General features: G+C 42.4%; 1 protein-coding gene across 1 annotated transcript in view; it reads right to left on the bottom strand.

The window, feature by feature from the left end:
- The window catches only part of NUP210 (nucleoporin 210), a 149,679-nt gene that overhangs the window by 73,369 nt on the left and 53,868 nt on the right, over positions 1-22,442 (bottom strand). The window contains exons 8-16 of the mRNA XM_075833805.1: positions 21,205-21,273; positions 20,615-20,721; positions 19,635-19,775; positions 18,158-18,295; positions 17,809-17,964; positions 15,743-15,935; positions 14,727-14,872; positions 9,313-9,534; positions 7,894-8,067 (exon numbers count right to left, since the gene is read on the bottom strand). Of these exons, the coding sequence (XP_075689920.1) occupies positions 7,894-8,067; positions 9,313-9,534; positions 14,727-14,872; positions 15,743-15,935; positions 17,809-17,964; positions 18,158-18,295; positions 19,635-19,775; positions 20,615-20,721; positions 21,205-21,273 (1,346 nt within the window). The remainder of the gene's footprint in view (positions 1-7,893; positions 8,068-9,312; positions 9,535-14,726; positions 14,873-15,742; positions 15,936-17,808; positions 17,965-18,157; positions 18,296-19,634; positions 19,776-20,614; positions 20,722-21,204; positions 21,274-22,442) is intronic.

The raw sequence follows: 22,442 nt of genomic DNA, 5'->3' as shown, positions 1-22,442 counted from the left end.
ACACGCCATCACCGTTTACAGTGGTTGTTATTGGCAGCCTGGGAGCCCAGGTCTGCTATCTTTGTACTCCTTTGAATCTCTGCCTCCAGCAGGGCTTCGAAGGTGACTGTCAGAATCACAATATACTGCAAGCGATCCAACGATCGCTGCTTCAAGTCCCCTAGGGGGACTAATAAAAAAAAAGTAAAAAAACTGTTAAATAAAGATTTTTATAATGTTCCCAAAAAAAATATATATATATATATTAAAAATTTAAAAAAAAACCCTTTTCCCATTTTTCTCTAAAGCAATGTTCAAAAAAATAAAAAAAACTTACCATAACTGGTATTGCCGCGTCTGTAAAAGTCCGAACTATCGCAATATAGCATTATTTAGCCCCCTCTGTGAACGACGTAAAAAAATGATATATAAAACATGCAAATTGCTGTTTTTTGGTCACCTTAGCTCTCCAAAAAAAAAAAGGAATAAAAAAAGTCATCAAAAAGTCGCATGTACCCCAAAATGGTATTGGTAAAAACTACACCTTGCCCCGCAAAATTTAAGCCCACACACCTCTAAATTGATTGAAAAATAAAAAATAATGGCTCCCAGAAAATGGCGACACAAAACATTTTTTTTTTTTAGCAAATAATTTTTTTTTTTTAAAGTGGTAAAACATAAAACAAAACATATCAATTTGGTATCGCCGTAATCGTATCAACCTGTAGAATAAGGTGAATATGTAGTTTTTACCGCCTGTCGGATGCCGTACAAATAAACCCCCCCCCCCCCCAAAATGGTGTAATCGTTGTTTTTTTGCACATTTCACCTCACAAATGAAAAAATTTCAGCTTCCCAGTACATTATGCAGTACAATAAATGGTGCCATGAAAAACTACAACTTTTCCCGCAAAAAAAAAAGACCTCATACGGCTATGTCGACGAAGAAACGTTTTTTGGAAGGCGGGGAGGAAAAAACTAAAATGAAAAACTCAAATTGGCCTGGTCATTAAGCATTGATCGTACTTTGTTTTTTAGTACCTGCATTGTTTTGCTACTATTCAGTCCACAAAGTAATGTGCTCTCTGCGATAATAATAACATTGTATACAGCTGTTCGTTCCGGTCAATATATGTTTAATGTTTATAATTTTATTGGGATTTTTCACTGGCACGTTTTTTCAGCCTTTCCATATTGTCTCCTCCCCTTTCTGTGGCTATACAATGAGGCCAGATGCACACGACAGTATTTTCATCTATCACGAAATACTGTCAGTAAATATGGATCAGTAGGCATCCGTATTTCATCAGTATATACGGAGCCGTATTGCATCCGTATTCGTATATATGGATTATAAAAAGAGTGAGGCCCCATGCACACGACCGTAAAAAAAAATCTCAGTTTTTGTGGACCGCAATTGCGGTCCGCAAAAATGGACCCATTCACTTTCATTGAACGCGGACACCTTTCTGTAGCGCTACGGATGGGTGTCCGTGCCGTAGAAATGTTCCCGAAAATTATGGAACATGTCCGTTCTTTTGCATTTTGCGGGCCGTGCTCCCATACTTTGTATGGGAGCACGGCCCGAAAATGCGGGTGTCAGTCGGCGGCCGGCCGTGATTGCGGGCACGGTCGTGTGCATGGGGCCTGAGGTTGCAAATTATGTCATTAACATGTTGCCTAGCAATGCTTCAGTAAATACGGACAGTATACGGATGCACATCAGTAGCCGTCCGTAATTATAGAAGCTCCCATAGACTTGTATGGGAGAGTCCTTGCCGTAATTACTGACAAGAATAGGACAGGTTCTATAATTTTTTCAGCACGGACACCCATCCGTAAAAATACTGAAAGGTGTCCGTGGCCAATAAAAATGAATGGGTCCGTAATTACGGTCAGTACTTACTGTAAGTAACTACTGTTGAAAAATATGGGGCCTTAGGCCCCATGCACACGACAGCAAAAAACCTCCGTTTTTGCGGACCGCAATTGCGGTCCGCAGAAACGGAGCCATTCACTTTCATTGAACACTGACACCTTTCCGTAGCACTACGGAAGGGTGTCAGTGCCGTGGAAATGTTCCGGGAATTATGGAACATGTCCGTTCTTTCGCATTTTGCGGGCCGTGCTCCCATACTTTGTATGGGAGCACGGCCCGAAAATGCGGCTGTCAGTCAGCGGCCGGCCGTGCCCGCAATCGCGGGCCATGATTGCGGGCACGGTCGTGTGCATGGGGCCTTACCGTTGTGCTTATATCCGGTCGCAATGAAAATTTACAAACGTACCTGTATTGACATGATGTCTTTAATAGTCGTTGTTTAAATATAAAAAAACGGCGATGTAGATTTTTCCTATATTCTAGCGCTCTTATATTTTACCTACCTGATATTATGATATATGTGCTTTGGGATTTCCGGTACAACATGAGTGCTATAGTTAACTTGCGTCTCATTACACCGCTACCATGCCTCACTACGTTCCACCTGTATCGACCGGATATAAACTTCGGGACGCCACTATCTTGTTTATGATATGCCATGAATAAGGACACAAGCGTTGTCCGAAACGTGTAGGCAAAAGGCAAAACTATTATTGCAAACCACCCCTATATATAGAATTGTAAGAATTTTTTTGAATAAAATTGGAACCTTAGTCTCTTTCTGTTCTTCGCTAATATACTTAACGTTTCAAAGGTGTAGAGGTCCTCTACTATGGAGTTGTGACAAGCTCCTCTTCTGGTCTTCTACTCGAACGGTGCGTCATCCGTGACGTCCGTCGTGGGCTCTTCCCATCGACGTCTACGTGAACTTGCGCCTGCGCGTTTTCATTTTTTTTTATGACTCACGCATGTACAGTAAAAGTTAAATGTATTGCGCCTGCGCATTAAAAGTTGATTTATTGTGCCTGCGCAGTAAAATCTAATTTATTTCGCCTGCAAAGTTTATTTATTGCTTTGAATGCACAGGTGCAATACATTTTAATTTTTACTGCTCATGCGTGATTCATAAAAAAAATTGAAACGCGCAGGCGCAAGTTCACGAAGACGTCGATCAGAAGAGCCCACGACAGGGACGTCACGGGTGACGCACCGTTCGAGTAGAAGACCAGAAGAGGAGCTTGTCCGGAAGTACAGAATGAAGAAGAACAGACAGTGGAAGAGAAGATTTACGATGCTGGCAGAGTCGCCGTGACACAACTCCGTAGTAGAAGACCTCTACACCTTTAAGACGGTAAGTATATTACAAAGATACTTCATTACATACGTATAATGTATTGCACAATTGTTTTTCAAAGGTGGACAACCCCTTTAAGCACAGTTTGGTTACGCAGCAGAACAATAACCTGAAGCACACAAGCAAGTCCACCTCTGATTGATTCAGAATAAACAAAATTATGATTTTAAAGTGGCCGAATCAAAGTCCTGACTTGAATCCCATTGCGATGTTGTGGCAAGACCTCAACTGGGCAGTTCATGCTTAAACACCCTCCAATGTAGCCAAAATTAAACAATCCTGAATAGAAGAAGTGAGGGCCAAAATTACTCCACAGCGACATAAAATGCTTATTGCAAGTTATCGCAAACTTTTGATTGCAGTTGTTACTGCTAAGGGTGGCGCGACCAGTTATTATGAGGATTAGGGGAGGCAATAACTTTTTTACATGGGCGATTTGGATTTTTAATAAATCTTAATCCCCAATAATTGGAATGATCGTTTAAAAGCTGTATTTTGTGGTCACTCGTGTTGCCTTTATCGTAAATTAAAATGAAGTGGATGATCTAAAACATTTAAATGTGAGAAAGCAGCAAATAAAGAAATCAGGTGAGCGGTGAATAGTTTTTCACAGCACACACCACACACCAATCGGGCATATGATATAAACCACCCGCATAATAATGTGTAGGTTCCCCTCTTGCAGCCAAAACAGCTCTAACCCGTCGAGGCATAGACTCCATAACCCCTCTGAAGGTGTCCTGTGGTATCTGGCACCAATACATTATCAGCAGATCCTTTAAATGGGTTGGCCACTTAAAGAAAAATATCAGCAGTGCATTCTAAACACTATTATTGGAAAAAGTACGATTTGACTTTATTTGCAGTTCAGTGCAGTTTTCCTGGGGACATACGCCACGCGTCATTCCTTATGGCCACGGATTCTGTCCATAATATGGCCGAGGATGGAGGATAAGGAGACTAGACAAGTCACTTTGCATCCTCTATTGTAACACAGTGCGTCCTGGAAAGTAGCGCAGGGGCAGTGCGTTACAATGGAGGGTGCAGAGTGAAGTGTCTAGTCAAATGCTCGGCAATATTATTGGCGGTAGATGCCAGCATGGCCCCCCTCTCCCTTCACGGGCCACAGCATGATTCCCCTTTCCCTTTATAGGCCCCAGTATAGCTCCTGTAATGTCCGTGACTGCGGGCTGTTCGCTCCAGCCTCCCGCTGACAGCCGCAGCCACGAGTTGGCAAGCGCTGGCCCCAGCCTCCTCCTCAGGAGACGCCAGCGCTTGCATCCACTCACCTCCGCCGGAGCCCGCAGGGTGCGCGCGCACGCTCGTCCCCGCTCTTAAAGGGGCAGCGCACGCATCGGACATCTTGAACGACCTTTGACCCGTTGAGTACCCTGGGCTATAAGAGGGGTCCAGCCCCTTAGTTCGATGCCTGAGCGTTGTTAGTCTTTCCCAGTCTGGCTCGCAAATGGTTCCTTATTTTCTCCCGTTCCAGCTGTTACCCGTGCCCTGTTACCGTTCCTGTATTCCGTATTGTTCCTGTGCCTACCAGCGTGAAGAGCCATCTGCCACGTCAAGTGCCATCTGCCACGTCTAGTATCATCTGCCACGTCAAGTGTCATCTGCCACGCCAAGTGTCTTCTGCCACGTCAAGTGCCATCTGCCACGTCAAGTGCCATCTGCCACGCCAAGTGTCTTCTGCCACGCCAAGTGTCTACCGCTTCATCGGATACTGCCCGCCACGTCTGGCGCCACTTGCCGCACCTGCCTCCATCCGTGCTGAAGTCACAGCCACCGCCCGGACTATTTCAGGTACCCAAGCATTACTGTCTGCCATTTACTTCCGCATAGACTGTGACCTGGTCAGCTGCCTCCCCGCTACGGCGGAGCGGCCTAGTGGGTCCACATACCCTGTGCCCATGACAGCTCCTTTCTCCCTTTACAGTCCACAGTTTGGCTCTCCTCTTCTCAGTTCCCAGGATAACCCGCTTCATGTCAGTCTCCACCATCCCTTCCCTGTCCTCAGTCAGTCCCCAGCATAACTTTCCCTCTTATTCTCATTCTACCCAGCTAACTTGTTTTCTTCCAAACGATGGCTCCTTCCTCAACAGGTAGTGGCAGGCTGTGTTTACCTGCTACATGACAACTGCACGCAGAGCTTGTCACCACCTTTACTTTGGCTCACTCCTATCCTCTACTAAGCCTTGCTGTCCCATGCTTTTCGTGAGATACAACATGTTAGAGACAGGTAAAGTATGTGACACATGCGGTTTTCACATAAGGGGGGTAAAACTTGTTCAAAGGGGTGGTCACTGTTTAGAATGAGAGGTGCTTTTTTTTTTAAAGAGGGCCATTGTACATATACTATAATGTAATTGCAAATCGGACACAAAACATCTGGTCTTTATGGGGGTCTTCCCAAAGAGGTGGTCTTCTGGGGACGTTTTACTGGAATACAGGGTGATTCAAAAAAGGATGGTGCAAAAGTAAAGGCCTGTAGTTAAAGTAACATTAGTGGTAAGTGGCCAGTGACTGAAAATCAAAGCAAAACTGGATTAGTTGCCCATAGCAACCAATCACAGCACAGCTTTCATTTTCAAGAGCCAAATTTGAAATGTGCTTACATAGCGTGACATAAGATGGTGACATTGAAGCAAGAAAAAGCTGTTTGCGTGTTGGAATTTGCAAGAACGGGGTCTGTTGTGACAGTACAGCGAAACTTTCAGAATAAATTTGGTAAATGTGGTCCGCATAGAAACTGCATTTCACATTAGATGAAGCAATTCTAAACCACTGGGTGTTTACGTCATTGGAAACGTCCGGGCCGCCCAACAACTTCGGAAGAGACAGTGAACGGTATTCGAGCCGTATACAAGCATAGTCCTAGAAAGTTGACCAGGCTGACTAGCATGGAACTGCAGGGTGTCACAAACCACGGTATGGCGTATCTTCCGAAAACATCTGCGTTGTAAGCCATAAAGATTACTTCTTCAGGAGCTCAAACCAGACGACAAACCGAAACGCCATTACTTTTGCATTGACTTACAGTGCCGATTGGAAAAGGACTAATTTACGGACAGGCTCGTGTTAAGCGATGAGCTTAACACGAGCCACCTCAGTGGGAAGGTCAAATACCACAACGTTAGAATTTGGGGCTCGGAAAACCATGTGCCCTTATTGAGCACAAGGGACTCACCCAAGTAAACGTGTTGTGTGCAATGAGCAGGCGCAAAGTCTACGGTACCTTCTTTTTTGCTGAGGATACTGTCACAGGCCACTCCTAACTGGACATGTTAATGGAATGGCTTATGCCACAGATAGAGGAACATCTGCCAAACGTAGTCCATGAGCAGGATGGTGCACCTCCACATTTCCATTGGTAGGTTTGCCGATACCTGAACGAAACTCTACCGGAAAGTTGGATTTGCCTTGCCGGAAACAACGATTCACTCAATGTTGCGTTGGCCTCCTCGATCGCCAGATCTAACACCCTGCTGGGAGAGCATGGTATACAGATGTCTGGCATTGCATGCAGGGCAGCCCGCTCTCTTACAGTATGGGCGTTCTAAATAGGCTGCTATTCGGCGATATATGCTGTGCCTCACTATCCAAACACTATGCCTCCATGTTTTACACACTACACTCACGTTTTTATATCACTCACAGCCCTGATTTCTACACACTACACTTCGTAATGTCCCCTATACGTCACATGTACACCATACACAGTACTTTATTATTTTTTCCATTACACATTTACTTCCATGCCCAACACACCACTCCCCTCAAGGTTAGTGGGAGTGGCTATCATTATTTAAACACACCTGGGCACTTTCCTTCAGCAGCATTTTCTGACCTGGTTGCGTCCTGTTTGGAACAGGTTTTTTTTACCCTCCTCCTAATCTGTGAGTATGGCATTTTCTATGGTTTACAATCTATGTCCCAATTTTGTTGCATATCTCAGATTTTGGAACGAAAAGTTCTAGGTAGGGACTCGCAAGTGTGTGGATCCGTGACGTGGATTGCGAGCTTGCGTTCTTTTGTCCAAAACGACAACGAATACCCCATGTTTTTTCATGGTTACTTACATTGTACATACCTTTTTTTCAGGACGCGGCCAGGTCTTATGGTGCTGGGAGAGCATGGTGTACAGATGTCTGGCACTGCATGAAGGGCAGCCCGCTCTCTTACAGTATGGGCGTTCTAAATAGGGTGCAAATTCTTTCTGTGGGGCTACATCAAAGACTCAATGTATCTGCCCCCCCCCCCCAGCCACAGGATCTGAACGACTCGAGACAACGCATCACTGAAACAGTGTAGTCCATATCCGAGGATATGCTGGCACATGTCTAGACAGAACCGGACTACCGCCTAGACGTCTGCTGTGTCATCAATGGATATCACTAAACAGTTGTAGTGTATAGATAAAACTTGGATAGATAGTGTGTCTTTTCATGTTAATACATTTGTGTTATATCTCGGTTATGAATACTGAGGCTATCATTTTGCACCATCCTTTTTGAATCACCCTGTATAAGGAATTAGCCTCACTATACCACCTATGAAGTAAAAACGGTCCCCAAGCCTTTATTAATTCCATGACATACTAAATTATGCACAAACCAAGTTGCTTGCTTTACTGTCCTACATATGACCCTAGAAGAAAAAAAAAACGCACACGTACCACTTGCTTGTCTTGCTGCATCAGAGGACAGATGAGATCCATATGAGAATGTTTATACACAGGGTTCACAGTAAATCGTGATGGAGGAGAGCAGGCCAGCTTCACAGTAACACTCTCAACTGCTGGAAATGGGTTGGTTTCTGTGGGCAGGTTTCCAATAAACAGTGAAATTATCTGCCAGAAAAAAAAACACAAAAACGTTCAACTGAATCAGTGTGATGATTGTGTCTGTTGATTTTTGTAAACACAATGGCAGTCTATAGATTATTTATGACTATTTCCTGACGCATATGTCAAACAGATACCATAACGCAGTGTGAATAAAGCCTTAGGCGGGATTCACACGACCGGGTCGTTCCCGAGCCCGAGTGTCGGCCGGTAAAATCGGCCATTTTGCCCGGCCGGTTTGCATAAAGTTATGCATCCGTGCCGGGCCGGGCAGATCCGGACAGTGACATCAGCGGCAACTCCTGAAGGGGAATCCCCATGTGTTCGGGGATTCCGCTTCAGGAGTTTCCCCTGATGTCACTGCCCAGATATGGACAGAGACATCAAGCGCTCTGTCCAGGAGCGGAATCCCCGAAAACACGGGGATTCCGCTCCTTAAGGAGCTAAAGTGCGGCTAGCACATAGCAGAGCGGGGAGATACCTCCCCGCTCTGCTATAGTGGCGTCGCTACAGTAGTAGCAGCCGCAGCAGCTGCTAGCGGCGCCATCTAAGGTGTCGCCGAGCCAGGGTGCTTTTAACAAGCAGGGGAAGGGAGCCAGCGCAGCGCTCCCTCCACCTGCTGTACACCCCGGCCCTGCAACACAGTGTACAGCGATGCCATTCGTCAGAATGGCATCAACTCCTCCTCCTCACATGCACTCTGCGCTGTGAGGAGGAGGAGATAGAGCGCAAGCGCCGGGAAACCCGGCCATCACTCGGAACACATTCCGGTGATGGCCGTGTAATACCCGGCCCCATAGACTTCTATGGGAGCCGGGCGGCCGGGTGCCCGGGCAAAGATAGAGCATGTCCTATTTTTTGACGGCCGGATTTCCCGGCCGTCAAAAAATCGGTCGTGTGAATAGCCCCATTAGGGGTCTATCATTCCTAATGCAGCCGGGTGCCGGCCGATTTATGAACGGCCGGCACCCGGACGGGAAACCCTGCCGTGTGAATGAGGCCTTAGTGGTTGCTGTCTAAATATTTCATTCAATGTTTACAGTTATTCTCGAACGGCCAAAATATATTATTGGAGGCTATGTTCATGCATAACTGGGGGTCCTACACAGGTTGATCTCATGCAATTTGATCATGCAAAGTATGGCAAAATTAAATATTTATCCTGAAAATTAGGCCTTGGATTTTAAGACAGTATCTGGACATGTATTTTCAACTTAGGATACAGCAAAATAGACAATCCATCAACATTACCTGTTCACCAAGGTCTCTGCAAACGGTTCTAACCCAATGCTGGAAATTGTTATGCGATAATTGGGTATCAAGCAGAAACAGTCCAGTGCTGTCCTTATCTTCTGTAGATATATTCCTGAAGAATTTCAGAGGTTCAAGGACCCATGGCTTGGGCCCCCCTTCAAATAGCATGTCTTTGGAGGAACCTAATGTAACCAATGCTACGGATGGTGGGTCAATAGTCTAAGAGTGGAAGAAAAAATACAATGAAAACGACATTGTGTAAATTGAATTTTTTCCAAATATGTGGAATTATTTTTAGATTTGTTCATTCTGACAAATTGAATCTGTCAAAAATCTGCAGTAAACATCCTGTAATTGGATGATTACTTCCTTGATCTAAGCAACATTATCCAACATCTAATCTTATGGCAGATAGCTAGTATCTACCATAGCATTATCAGTAGGGGTTCGGCCTGTGGTATCCCCTCCAATCCTGAGAACAAAGTCTGAGCTCCCTTTGGCATTTCCCCTGCACAGCAGCTCCCAGCCACACGCAGTGCAGGAAACCGAAACAAAGCGGGTGTCAGAGAGTGTTGCTGTGGGGGAAAACCGAGAAAATAACACTGTTGTTCCTTCATTCTGAGGATTGTGGTGGTCCTGTTAGTCAGATCATCACCATACTGGAAGTGATGGCATACAAATTTCTATGGCGGAAACCCCCTTTAAATATAGGGTGGCATTCAGTAGTATCTATGTCCGAGAAGAACACTATTAACCCCTTCCCGACATTTGTCGTATGGATACGTCATGGAAAGCCAGTGCTTCCCGCATTTTGCCGTATCCATACGACAAATGGTGGACACCGGCTCAGAAGCTGAGTCGGTGCCACCATCGCCGAATGTCAGCGGTTTCTTACAGCTGACATCCGGCTGTAATGGTGGGGACTGAAATTAGCTTTGCTCCTCGCCATTAACCCCTTAAATGAAGCGCTCAAATGCGATCACTGTATTTAAGCTGTTTGTAGCTCATCGGAACCTCAGCAATGAAATTGCTGGGGTTCCGGTGACTGCAATGGCAACCGGATGCCTAATACTGGCCTCCCGGTCTGCCTGGCCCGGAAGCCTTCCAGGACCCACCCGGCGGTGGAGCCCAAAAGGCATCCGTAGCCGACGGCAAGATGGTGCCGACTCAGGAGCTGAGCCGGCGTCATCAGCTCTGGATGTCAGCTGTATGTTACAGCTGACATCCACCTGTAACGGCAGGCACCAGAGCTAGCTCGGATCCCTGCCATTAACCCCTTATACAGCGATCGCTGCATCTTAGAGGTTGCTAGCAGATCGCCAGCCCTGCCATGCAATCACGGCTGGCGACTGCTGCTATGGCAACAGGAGACCTAACAATGGCCGCCTGCTCTGCCACTACGGAAGCCAACTAGGCCCCGCAGGGAGGCGAAGCCTAATCGGCTTGCTGTCAGTGAATGACTGGCAGATCTAATACATTGCACTACATAGGTAGTGCAATGTATTTGAAAAAAAATCTGACAATTGAACCTTCAAGTCCCCTAGTGAGATTTAAAAAAAACTGTGTAAAAAAAAAAGTTTTAAAACATATAATAAACGTTTTAGGTCATAAAATAAAACACAATCGCCCTGTTCTCTTATCAAGTCCTTTATTATTGAAAAAAATAAATAAAACCATACATATTTGGTATCGCCGCGTCCGTAACCGCCTGAACTATAAAAATATAATGTTATTTATTCCACACCGTGAACGGCGTAAAAAAAAAACAGTAAAAAAACTATACTAGAATGTTGGTTTTTTGGTCACTTTGCCCTACAAATATTGGAATAAAAAAAGTGATCAAAAAGTCGCACGTATTAAAAAATGGTGCCTATAAAAACTATAGCTCATCTCGCAAAAAACATGCCCTCATACAGCTCCGTCGATGAAAAAATTAAAAAGTTATGGTTCTCACAACTTGGCGACAGAAAAAACACATTCTTTTTACAAAAGTAATTTTATTGTGCAAAAAGTTGTAAAACATAAAAAAAGTGATATAAATTTGGTATCGCCGGAATCTGACTGACCCGCACAATAAAGTTAACATGTAGTTTATAACGCATAGTGAACGCTGTATAAAAAAACAACTATGCCAGAATTTCAGTTTTTTGGTCCCTTGCCTCCCAAAAAATAGGACAAACAGTGATCAAAAAGTCGCATGTACCCCAAAATGGTACCAATAATAGCTAAAGCTCGTCCTGAAAAAAAACAGCCCTCATGTCACTAGGTCTATGAAAAAATAAAATTAGTTAAGGGTCCAATAAGTCAGGAAATAAAAAATATGCAGTTGTGCCAGCCCGAGGGGAGCATTTCTTCTGTTTCAAGAGGCATTGAATTATCAAGGCACTAAAATTAGGAAACCAGGAAGGGTAGGGCCCAAACATATATGCTGGAAGCGAGGGTGCCCGTATTATACCAGGACAACACTTTCCCAGCAAAATTCCCCAAACTGCAAAGGTGCGGAGTGTGGACCAAAAAGAGGGATAAGGAATGCCCCCACATTATAAACGGAAGCACCAACAATACTCAAACAAATCTACTACCAAGCAAATCCACGCTCCGAAAGCCAAAATGGTGCTACCTCCCCTCTGAACCCTACAGCGTGCCCAAATAGCTGTTTACTTCCACATATATGGCATCACCATACCCGGGAGAACCCTTTTAACAATTTTTGGGTGTGTGTCTCCAGTGGCACAAGCTGGGGACTACATATTTGCCACTGAAATAGCATATCTAGGGAATAATTAAAATTTTTACTTTGCACCATCCGCAGCGCAATTATATATGGGAAAGACCTGTGGGGTAAAAATGCTCACTACACCCCTTAATAAATGCCTTGAAGGATGCAGTTTCCAAAATGGGGTCACTTCTCATGGATATATTTTATTATTTCATATCAGAGCTCTGCAATTGTGAACCAATACTTTGTAAATCGCCAAATTAGGCCTCAATTTTACATGGTACTCTTTCACTCCTGAGCCCTGTCAAATGTCTAGGCAAAAGATTAGGGCCACATGTAGGGCGATTCTAAAACCGGGAAACACAGCATAATAATTAGAAAGCTGTCTTGTTATGGTGGCACAAGCTGGGCACCATACATTAGCAGATCTATGAAAAAAAAAACATTTTCACTTTGCAACATCGAGTGCACACAAATTTCTGAAAAACACCAGCGGGGTTAACATGCCCACTACACCCCTAGGTGAATCGTTTGAGGGGTGTAGTTTCCAAAATGGGGTCACTTCTGGGGGGTTTCCACTGCTTTGCTCCCACAGGGGCTTTGCAAATGCGACATAGCGCCCAGAAACCAATCCAGTCAAATCTGCACTAAAAGCCAAATGGCTCTCCTTCTCTTCTGAGCCCTGCCGTGTGCCCAAAAAGACGTTTATTACCACATATGGGGGGGTATTGCTGTACTCGGGAGAAATTGCTTTACAAATGTTGAGGTTCTTTTTTTTTTCCTTTATTTGTTGAGAAATTGAAAAATTTTGAGCTAAAGCTACGTCTTATTGAAGAAAAGGGATTGTTTTTATTTTCACTACCCAATTCTAATAAATTCTATGAAACACCTGTGGGGTCAAAATGCTCACTTCACCCCTAGATAATTTCCTCAATGGGTGTAGTTTCCAAAATGGGGTCACTTGTGTGGGGTTTCCACTGTTTTGTACCCTCAGGGGCTTTGCAAATGTGACATGGCCTCCACAAACCATTCCTGCTAAATTTGAGCACCAAAGGCCAAATAGCGCTTTACAAATTTAGCTTTTTCTCCTTTAGTCCTTGTGGAAATGAAAAACAATTTGCTAAACCTACGCTTTCTTTGAAAAAATTTAGATTTTAATTTGTATGGCCTACTTCCAATAATTTCTGAAATGAACCTGTAGCATCAAAATGCTCACTATACCGCTAGATAATTTCCTTGAGGTGTAGTTTCCAAAATGGGGTCACTTTTGGGGGATTTCCACTTTTTTGGCACCGCAAGAGCCCTTCAAACCTGACATGGTACCTAAAATATATTCTAATAAAAAGAAGGCCCCAAAATCCTCTAGGTGCTCCTTTGTTTCTGAGTCCGGTGCTTCAGTCTATTACCACACTGGGGCCACATGTGGGATATTTCCTAAATCTGCAGAAACTGGGCAATAAATATTGAGTTGCGTTTCTGGTAAAACTTTCTGTGTTACAAACATAATGGATTAAATATGAATTTCTAAAAAAAAAAAAAGGAAATTTGTAATTTTCACCTCTACCTTGCTTTAATTCCTGTGAAACATCTAAAGGGTTAAGAAACTTTCTAAATGCTGATTTGAATACTTTCAGGGGTGAAGTTTTTAAAATGGGGTGTCTTATTGTGGGTTTCTAATATGTAAGGCCCTCAAAGCCACTTCACAACTGAACTGGACCGTGCAAAAATAGCCTTTTGAAATTTTCCTGAAAATGTGAGAAATTGCTGCTAAAGTTCTAAACCTTGTAACGTCCTAGAAAAATAAAAGTGTTCCAAAAACTACGCCAATCTAAAGTAGACATATGGGGGATGTTAATTAGCAACTATTTTGTGTGGTATAATTGCCTGTCTTACAAGCAAATACATTTAAATTTAGAAAAATGCACATTTGTGCAATTTTTTTGCTAATTTATTTTTATTTTTTCACAATTAAATACTGAATGTATCGAGCAAATTTTGACAGTAACATAAAGTCCAATGTGTCACGAGAAACCAATCTCAGAATCGCTCGGATATGTAAAAGCATTCCGAAGTTATTACCACATAAATTGAAACATGTCATATTTGAAAAATAAGGCTCTGTCAGGAAGGTCAAAAGTGGCCAAAGAGGGAAAGGGTTAATATTCTGAGGAGACTCCACTAAAACCGAAGTTACGCTTCACTCCCTTATTGCAGTTTAGTAAATTTTGCATGTGTTTTTACCCCCAAAAAAGCAAGTGTGTATCCCCTAAAGGGAAGAGAAGAATAGAAATAAATTTAATGGCTCCAATCTCCACACTTTGTTGGTGATTAAAAAAAACGACGTTAAAATGGCACTGTGGGGCATAAATAAAACCTCACTCTGGAGCCAATAGCGTAGAAATGATAAATGTCAACCATATCTACATGTCTGTGAGAATATAAAACCACCAGGAGGAACTTGCATCTAAACAGTGATCACTTTTATAAAAAATAAAATAAATAAATATGCGGTCTTTTTCTATTAATAAAGAATAATAGAATCTAAAATGCACAAATCATTTCGGAAGTTCTACGCTGAATGGCTACAAATGGACAGCAAGTAGAGGAAAAACAACATGTAACATATGTACTCTCTATTCTCCACAGAAGGAAAATCATCTTAATGAATACACATTGGAATGAAATGATTTACCTTCAGAGGTAGATAGGCAGCCACAATGATTTTAGCCTTTAGATCTACATGACCATGTCTGTAGCTGACAAATATGGTTGTGTATCCTGGTGCTTCGGCTTGAACTGTAATACCGCTACAATAGTTGTTGCCAGGCTTGAGGCTTCCTAGCAACCAAAGAAAGAATGAAAAGATTAATAAATAGTCGTAATAAATTTTTGTAGGATCCGTGGCTACCTGGGTAGTACAATATAAGGTGTATATATACACCCCATTATTAAAGAAGCACTCCCATAATTTTTTTTATTCCCAGGTGGAAAGATACATTATGTAAATTGTGGCAAAGGTAATTTTTTTATCGGTGTTTGTGAATTATCTACTCCCTTCTGGTCCTCAGCTGTGTCATGTGACCAGCAATAGGACCCTCCAAGTGCCACAACGTCTCATGTGTGGACAGGAAGTCAGTTGCTCCAATCATTCCTAGAAGACTCACATCGAGGCTGTGACCGTAATGAATGGAGAAACGGACTTCCTGTCCACACATGAGACGCTGTGACAGTTGGATCACATGACGTTGCTGGTCACATGACACAAGAAGGGAGCGGATAACACAAATACAGTCATCGGTAAGAAGATTACCTTCACCACACTTTAGATAATGTGCCTTTCTAATGGGCCAGAGAATAAAAAAAATTGGGAGTGCTCCTTTAAGGAGTATTTCCATCCTACACATTTATGGCATATCCTATGGATAGGCTATAAATGTGTATGATGGGAGTATCCCGTTAAATGACAGTGGCAGTAAAATTATAGCTCTGTTCACACTTGAGCCATGGCTCTCATTTTTACAGGAGCCTTGACAGTCCGATTGGTCACGTATGACATATAATGGCTCAGTCAGATTTCCTTCACCTGACGCAAAAGAAACAGAAATATGAAGAGTCTAGTTTATCACAATATTTAACAAAATAATGACTAATAATAATAAGAAAATACAATGTCATACTTACAGGCAAAGCTCCCATACAGTTACATACCTGGCAGTATCTTAAATATCCCAGGCGTCTCCATGTCTATAGCCAAGTCAAAAAGTGAACAGTCACTTAGTGTCCCCACCACGTCTCCACTGAGGAGGCCAAATATCTTGAGAGGCAGCTCCAGATGCTTCCCCAGTCTGGCTTCAACTGGGCAAGGTATGAATTCCATGCCAGTGGGTTCAATAACAAACACCTAATCAGATTATATTATAAACTATTTAGCTATCCAACAGAAGGACATAAAAAACATTAGCCAGAATAATATTCCCAACTGACAGTTAGCGGTGAATGGTGGAGACTTTTCTTCCATGCACATATGTCCTACAAGGATTCTGCGATTTCTGCATCTACCACTCATTTCTGCAATGTACAATGAGTGGTCTTACCTTAAAATCTAGGTGTGAAAATGATTAGTACCGAGAATATACACTGAACGCTCGACCACCATAAACCATGTAGTACACACAGAGTAGCTGTGTATGCTCCAGCGTAAAGTAAAAACGTCAGTGCCATTAGATTCTCATGTGCAGTACCTAAGTGAAGGTTTTCTCTAGAAAGCTCAGCCTTTTGTGCTGCAGACCTTTCGCCACTCCTCCCACTCTCTACATGAAGTTGTTAGCGTGGTCTCCTACGTTACAGATACAATGGAGCTGCAGTCCGGTCACAGTCCCTCTGTCAACAAGTCTGCAACCTGACATTATACTTGCCACCATTCCATCCACCCCTCTCCCACTGCAGAGGGAGAGAGAGCAAGAGACTGCCTGCTTCAATCAGTGTAGATGCTGCTGTGAAACCATGGCTTTATTAAGTAGTATATTACCTCTACAGACACACAGGCAGACTGAAATAACCTTTGGTTAAGATATTCAAGTTATTTTAGAAATCTCTTCTCGTGATCTCAGCAAGGAGGAAGTAAAGGTTTGCAGTTATTTAAAGAGGCTCTGTCACCAGATTATAAAATCCCTATCTCCTATTGAATGTGATCGGCGCTGCAATGTAGACAACAGTAAACGATCATTTTTGCCCAAGTTATGACCAATTTTAGATTTATGCAAATGAGCAACTGGGCGTGTTTACTCGTTTTACCAACTGGGCGTTGTGAATAGAAGTGTATGATGCTAACCAATCAGCGTCATACACTTCTCATCGTTCCCACCCAGCTTCTTCCACTGCACAGACACACAGCGTGACGTCACCCACAGGTCCTTCACCATCCCGTCGGACGAGAAAAGATACATCGGCTCCAGGCGTCCGAGAGAGTAATATGCTCGTCTCTAGGGAGTTCACTATGCTTAGCTGCACACGGTGATGCTGCTGCAGATTCAACTGTACCCTCTGACGCCTGGAGCCAATGTGTCTTCTCTCGTCCGGTGAAGGACCTGTGGGAGGAAGTGAGGTCACAGCGTGATCTCGCGAGAACACGCTGTGTGTCTGTGCAGTGAAAGAAGCTGGGTGGGAACGATGAGAAGTGTATGACGCTTATTGGTCAGCATCATACACTTCTATTCACAACGCCCAGTTGGTAAAACGAGTAAACACGCCCAGTTGGTAAAAACACAATACACGCCCAGTTGGTAAAACGAGAAAATACGCCCAGTTGTCCATTGAAAAGCTCATTTGCATAAATCTAAAATTGCTCATAACTTAAGCAAAAATTATCGTTTTTAAAAAAAAATAAAAAAATCTTTGCTGTTATCTACATTGCAGCGCCGATCACATTCAATAGGAGATAGGGATTTTATAATCTGGTGACAGAGCCTCTTTAAGTCTCCTCCTACTCTGCCCTATATTGAAATGACGTACACAGCCAGCAATGAAGCAACCAAACAGCACTGATCTCCCAATTTTAACTCTAGATTTACACAATGAGGTGCATATCCTAAGATTTTAGGTGGATCCCTGGAGGTGCGCTTTAAGTTAAAGTGCATCCGAAATCTTACTTTGTGGACTGAGAACCAATATCTAATACTAAAGACTAGTTGTCAGACCTAGATGTCGGATTAGGGTTTCTTAAAGTGTAGTGTAGTATTAAACCCACTGTTGATTTTATAACATTTTTTTCTTACCTTCATTTCTCCATAATGGAGTAGGTTTTGAACATCTCGAGCACGTATGAGACTGACACCGATCTCATGTCCGGTTGTCATAAGACCTTTGACAGTCACAGTGGCCACAGCATTATTAGATGAAGACCATGAGAAATTGCCACTTCCACCTTGCACCTTAAAATTAGCAACGAAAATTTTGTTTGCATCAATGAGTAAAAGGGTCTAAGAATAATGTATTCCATATTAATCAACTATTATTTTCCACATAAGTTTACACAGATTGCCACTGGAACACTTTTGCAATCATCTTTGCAACATATGTGTCATGTCCACTGAAATATATAGGCATCACCCATCTAGTTATTACCTGAATTATATACTGATAGGCTCCGGCTTTCGGCTGCCACGGAAAAGTTAGGATTTTGGGTGACAGTGTAATTGGTGCGTAGATCTCCACTTCCTGCTGATTCCTCACTGGATTTTCTAAAACATAGACACCCCCATCCTGAAACAGAAGATCTCTCTAAAGTATTCTATACATATTGCAAAACAACATCTTTATTTTTAAAACTCTGAGTTAATAAAGCAATTTACAAACTTAACCACTTCCTGACCAGAGGCATTAACCCCCTTCCTGACCAGGCCCATTTTCAGGTTTTAGCCATGTGCCAATTTAAAAGTGAATTATTCTTCTATTACTCTTCCAACCTACATGTTTTTGGTCTTGCTTTTTTCTGAAAATGTTGGGCTTCCATATTTTGTAAAAAAATAATAGATATATTTTACTTTTTAAAAAATGTAAAAGGAAAAAAGGGAAATACATTTTAAAAAAAGTGAATATGTCAATTTAGATGATGTTTTCTGACATCTGGTGCATGCCACTGGGTAAGCACACCTGAATACATATTTGGCAACTTCTGCCGAATTCAGCGACACTAATACAATGAATGGTGCGCAAACTGGCTTTTGGAGAGCAAATTTTCCAAAGATGTTTCCAAAGCGATCTGTGTATGCGACCAGTGTCGCGGCCAAAGTCGCCATGTAGCCCCAGCCTAAGTCTCCCTGCCCACGGCCGTGCCCGTAATTACGGCTGTTGATTAAATGCCTTCATAGAGGAGGTGAAATGTTGTGGTTCCATGTTGGATAAATAAATTCACTTTATTTGAGTGCTGCTTCACGTTCTCCTTTTTGGATATCTAACACATAAGAAGAGGTCACTAGTTTATCTTTGAAGCTTTGCACCAGCCTAGTCAGGCATTCGTTCACAGTGCTGCTCCAATCCTCTGCTTTTTATATATATATATATATTTATATAAAAAATTTTCCTATTATATTTATTTTTTAAAGATATAGTTAAAGAGATAGGTAGAAACAATAAACTTTATTTGTATAACAAAAATAAATAAATAAATAAATATATATATATCATAATCATCTATCTATCTCATATCCTATCTATCTATCTATCTATCTATCGATCAGTTGTCACAGTGATCGTATGCCCAGAGACCACGTGGATTGGTCTCTGGGCAGAGCTCCGTGATGTCAGCTGTATTACGGAGCTAAATTCCGCCACAGAGCAGAGAAAAGTAGTAACTCTGCCGGACGTTCTAGAACGGCCCTGCAGAGTTAATTGCGGACTGCCCGGACGTTTATAGTCTATGTGCAGTCTGCAAGTGGTTAAACATTACATGGATATACCATATCTTATTCACTAGTATCTATTTTTTGCACAAACGTTTTATTCAAATTTAAAAAAGGGGAAGTATGTTTTGCCTAGACTTATATAATGTTTTTTGATTCGTCATGTAAAACGCAACAAAATAATTGTAAAAGCTTCATACCTTATCAACCATACAAGTCAGAGCTGCATCAATAATTGTTTGACCATTCTCCAAAGCCTTCACACGATGGTATGAACCATTCAGGGACGATTCCAGGACTTCAAAATACTTTTTAGGTATCTTCGCTTCAATACGAATATTCTGAAATGAATAATAATCAAGCAAGAAATGTTCACTCAACATGGCCATTGAGGTCATAGTATAGCTAGCTGAGTGGCCCACATTTACTAATGCTGTCTAACGGACAGCGTAATCTTATACTAGATGCGCCAAAATTATCATACAGCATGCACCACTGTCATAAATTTGGCTCATTTTGTGCCTGCCTGGTCTGACCTGTTAGCCAGGTTTCTCTTCCTTATACCAAATTTGATTTGGCTTATTTTGCACCAGAATTTTGTGCATTTTTGGCACATTGAAAGTCATGCCCCCTTCCTGGAAAATCACGTCCAGGCACACTACTTTTCTAAACACTTTAGTGTCTAGTGAGGTGCAATCAATATTGTACCAAACTGCGCCAATTTGCATTAAAATTTGAAAAGACATTGGAAATAGTTTCGAGCAAATATCATATATTCATGTCTGTAACAATGGATGCATATAGGTCTGTAGACTACAAACAAACTGTAGTCTGAACGTGCAGTCATACCCCCTTCCATCTGTCCCCTTGCGTACATACAGTTGGTTTTCACTGCCCCTCCCTCATGTATTTTTCCTGGAGGATAATAAACTATAAGACACAACTGTAGAATTTACCACGAATGACCAAGAAAAATGTTGAAGTATTAAATAAAAAAAATTTAAAAAAATAAAACGCTCTGACCAGATTTCCATAGGTCGGAGACTATCGTTTTTAGTGTTAATAAGAATATAAAAACTGTTTGATTGCGAATGATAATCGCCAGCTTACGTAAGGAGGTGGATTTACAGAAGAAAAAAAGACAATGTATTATTCTAATTATTATTATGACGACACTCACATCTGATAAGTAGACCTTGTTACTAGACTTGTCATACACATCAATGGTTATTTCATAATATCTTCCCCTTTCAAGGACCCACCGGTCAGCAGGGTGAACAGTAAAACCTGCAAAAATAGATTCGGTTTAGTAATCTTTCCACGGGTGAGCTACACACCAATAAAAAATGACAGCCTATATTATAATGAATGGTCTTCATATTCCCACAGATATACAGATCATTGCTTGCAGGATAGCATTTCTAGTAATAACTATGTTGATTAATTGCTATTTGTGGCAGTCCCTAATATATCATTTACAACGGACCCAAACCATGGCCATCTGTGCTTTCAATCATTTTAGGCTCCGTTTACAAATGCGTTCACAGCCTCCTTTGGGGTCCGACTTTTGACAGCAATAGTGCAGCACGCAGGTCAATGAGGTCCGTCAGTGACTGTTTTGATCCACCGGGCAACTGTTCAGTCACAGTGTCACGTTTTAAACAAGAGTCATGACACTAGTGTGAAAACAGCCTAACAACCCAAAAAGTGCTGGTAATTAAAAATGTTGGCGATGATTGAAAATATAACATGTAAGTAAAATATAGTTACCTAAATATCCAGGTTCAACCACAAAGATTGTACCATTGGGCAACCTTGAAGCACCTTGCATATGAATATGTATAAGAACATTAAGGAAAAACATGAACACAGAAATTATGAGAACATAGGTTTCAAGTTAGACACAAACAATATGGTAAACAGAAAGAGGTTGGACAAGATGAGGTTTCATCCACATCTGCGTGGAAGGCTCTGTTAGGAGCCTCCGTCACACATCTGCGCTATTTTGTCCAGTAATATGATGAATACCATGACCGCGACTATTGAAGTCAATGGGCAGATTTACTAAGACTGGCATTTTTTATACGCCAGTCTTAGCTTAAACCTGGCACTCCAAAAATTCTTTGTTTTTTTGAAAGATTTTTTAAAAAACAAATAATTTTTGGAGTGCCCGGTTTTCTTCCAAAATACTACGGAGTTGAACCCTACCTGAACACCCTTCCATACTGAGTGCCGTGGTTTCTTCGATAATAATTAAGTCTTAGCTTAAAGCCTGCTGGAGTAAGATGCGACAAATTTATTGAGAAACGCACGCCTTTTAAGACATTTGTTGCTGCTTCAGATGATCATTTGCCCCTATTTGTTGATATAAAAATGGAATGTATTCACTTCGGATCCCCTCAGGTTTCCACAGCAGGTCCTGGCGCAGACAAGGTCCTGAAGCTGGGCAGCCTCAGGTCAGAGCCTTTAGGGTTCCGGAGAGTAGCGGAGTAGTGAATATATATATTGGAGGGAGGGAGTAGGTGGTAATTACTCTGACGTGACCGCTGTTTCTGTCTGCCTCATAGACATTGAAGGACGCAGCAGCTCACATGCGCAATCACCGCTCCATCGATCGTGCTGTGAGAGGGAACAGGGGCCGGGACTACCGTTCTAGAGATCGGTGGGGGTCCCAGTGGTTGGGCCCCCAGCAATCATACACTTATCCTGTTGATAGGTGATAACTGTTAATTGTGGGAAAACCCTTTTAATACCAGTAACCCTGTATATTGTGTTTTTCAAACAAGCTAACCACTTCTTAAACATTCAGCCATTACCAAATCCTGTTGGGCATCATGTACAGGACAGTTTCAGTTTTGCAGACAGCAAAACACGGATCCTAGTGGCTTTCGTGTTCTGTCCGTGTTTCCTGCGGACCCATACACTAGAATGGGTGAGACGGACAGCAAACACTGACAAGAATAGGACATGTTATATAATTTTGCGTAACAGACACATGGATCTGCAAA

The sequence above is a fragment of the Rhinoderma darwinii genome, chromosome 7 (genome assembly GCF_050947455.1).
Source record: "Rhinoderma darwinii isolate aRhiDar2 chromosome 7, aRhiDar2.hap1, whole genome shotgun sequence".
NCBI lineage: Eukaryota > Metazoa > Chordata > Amphibia > Anura > Rhinodermatidae > Rhinoderma > Rhinoderma darwinii.
The sequence above is the reverse complement of the archived record's forward strand: the minus strand, read 5'-3'. Positions and strand labels throughout refer to the sequence as shown.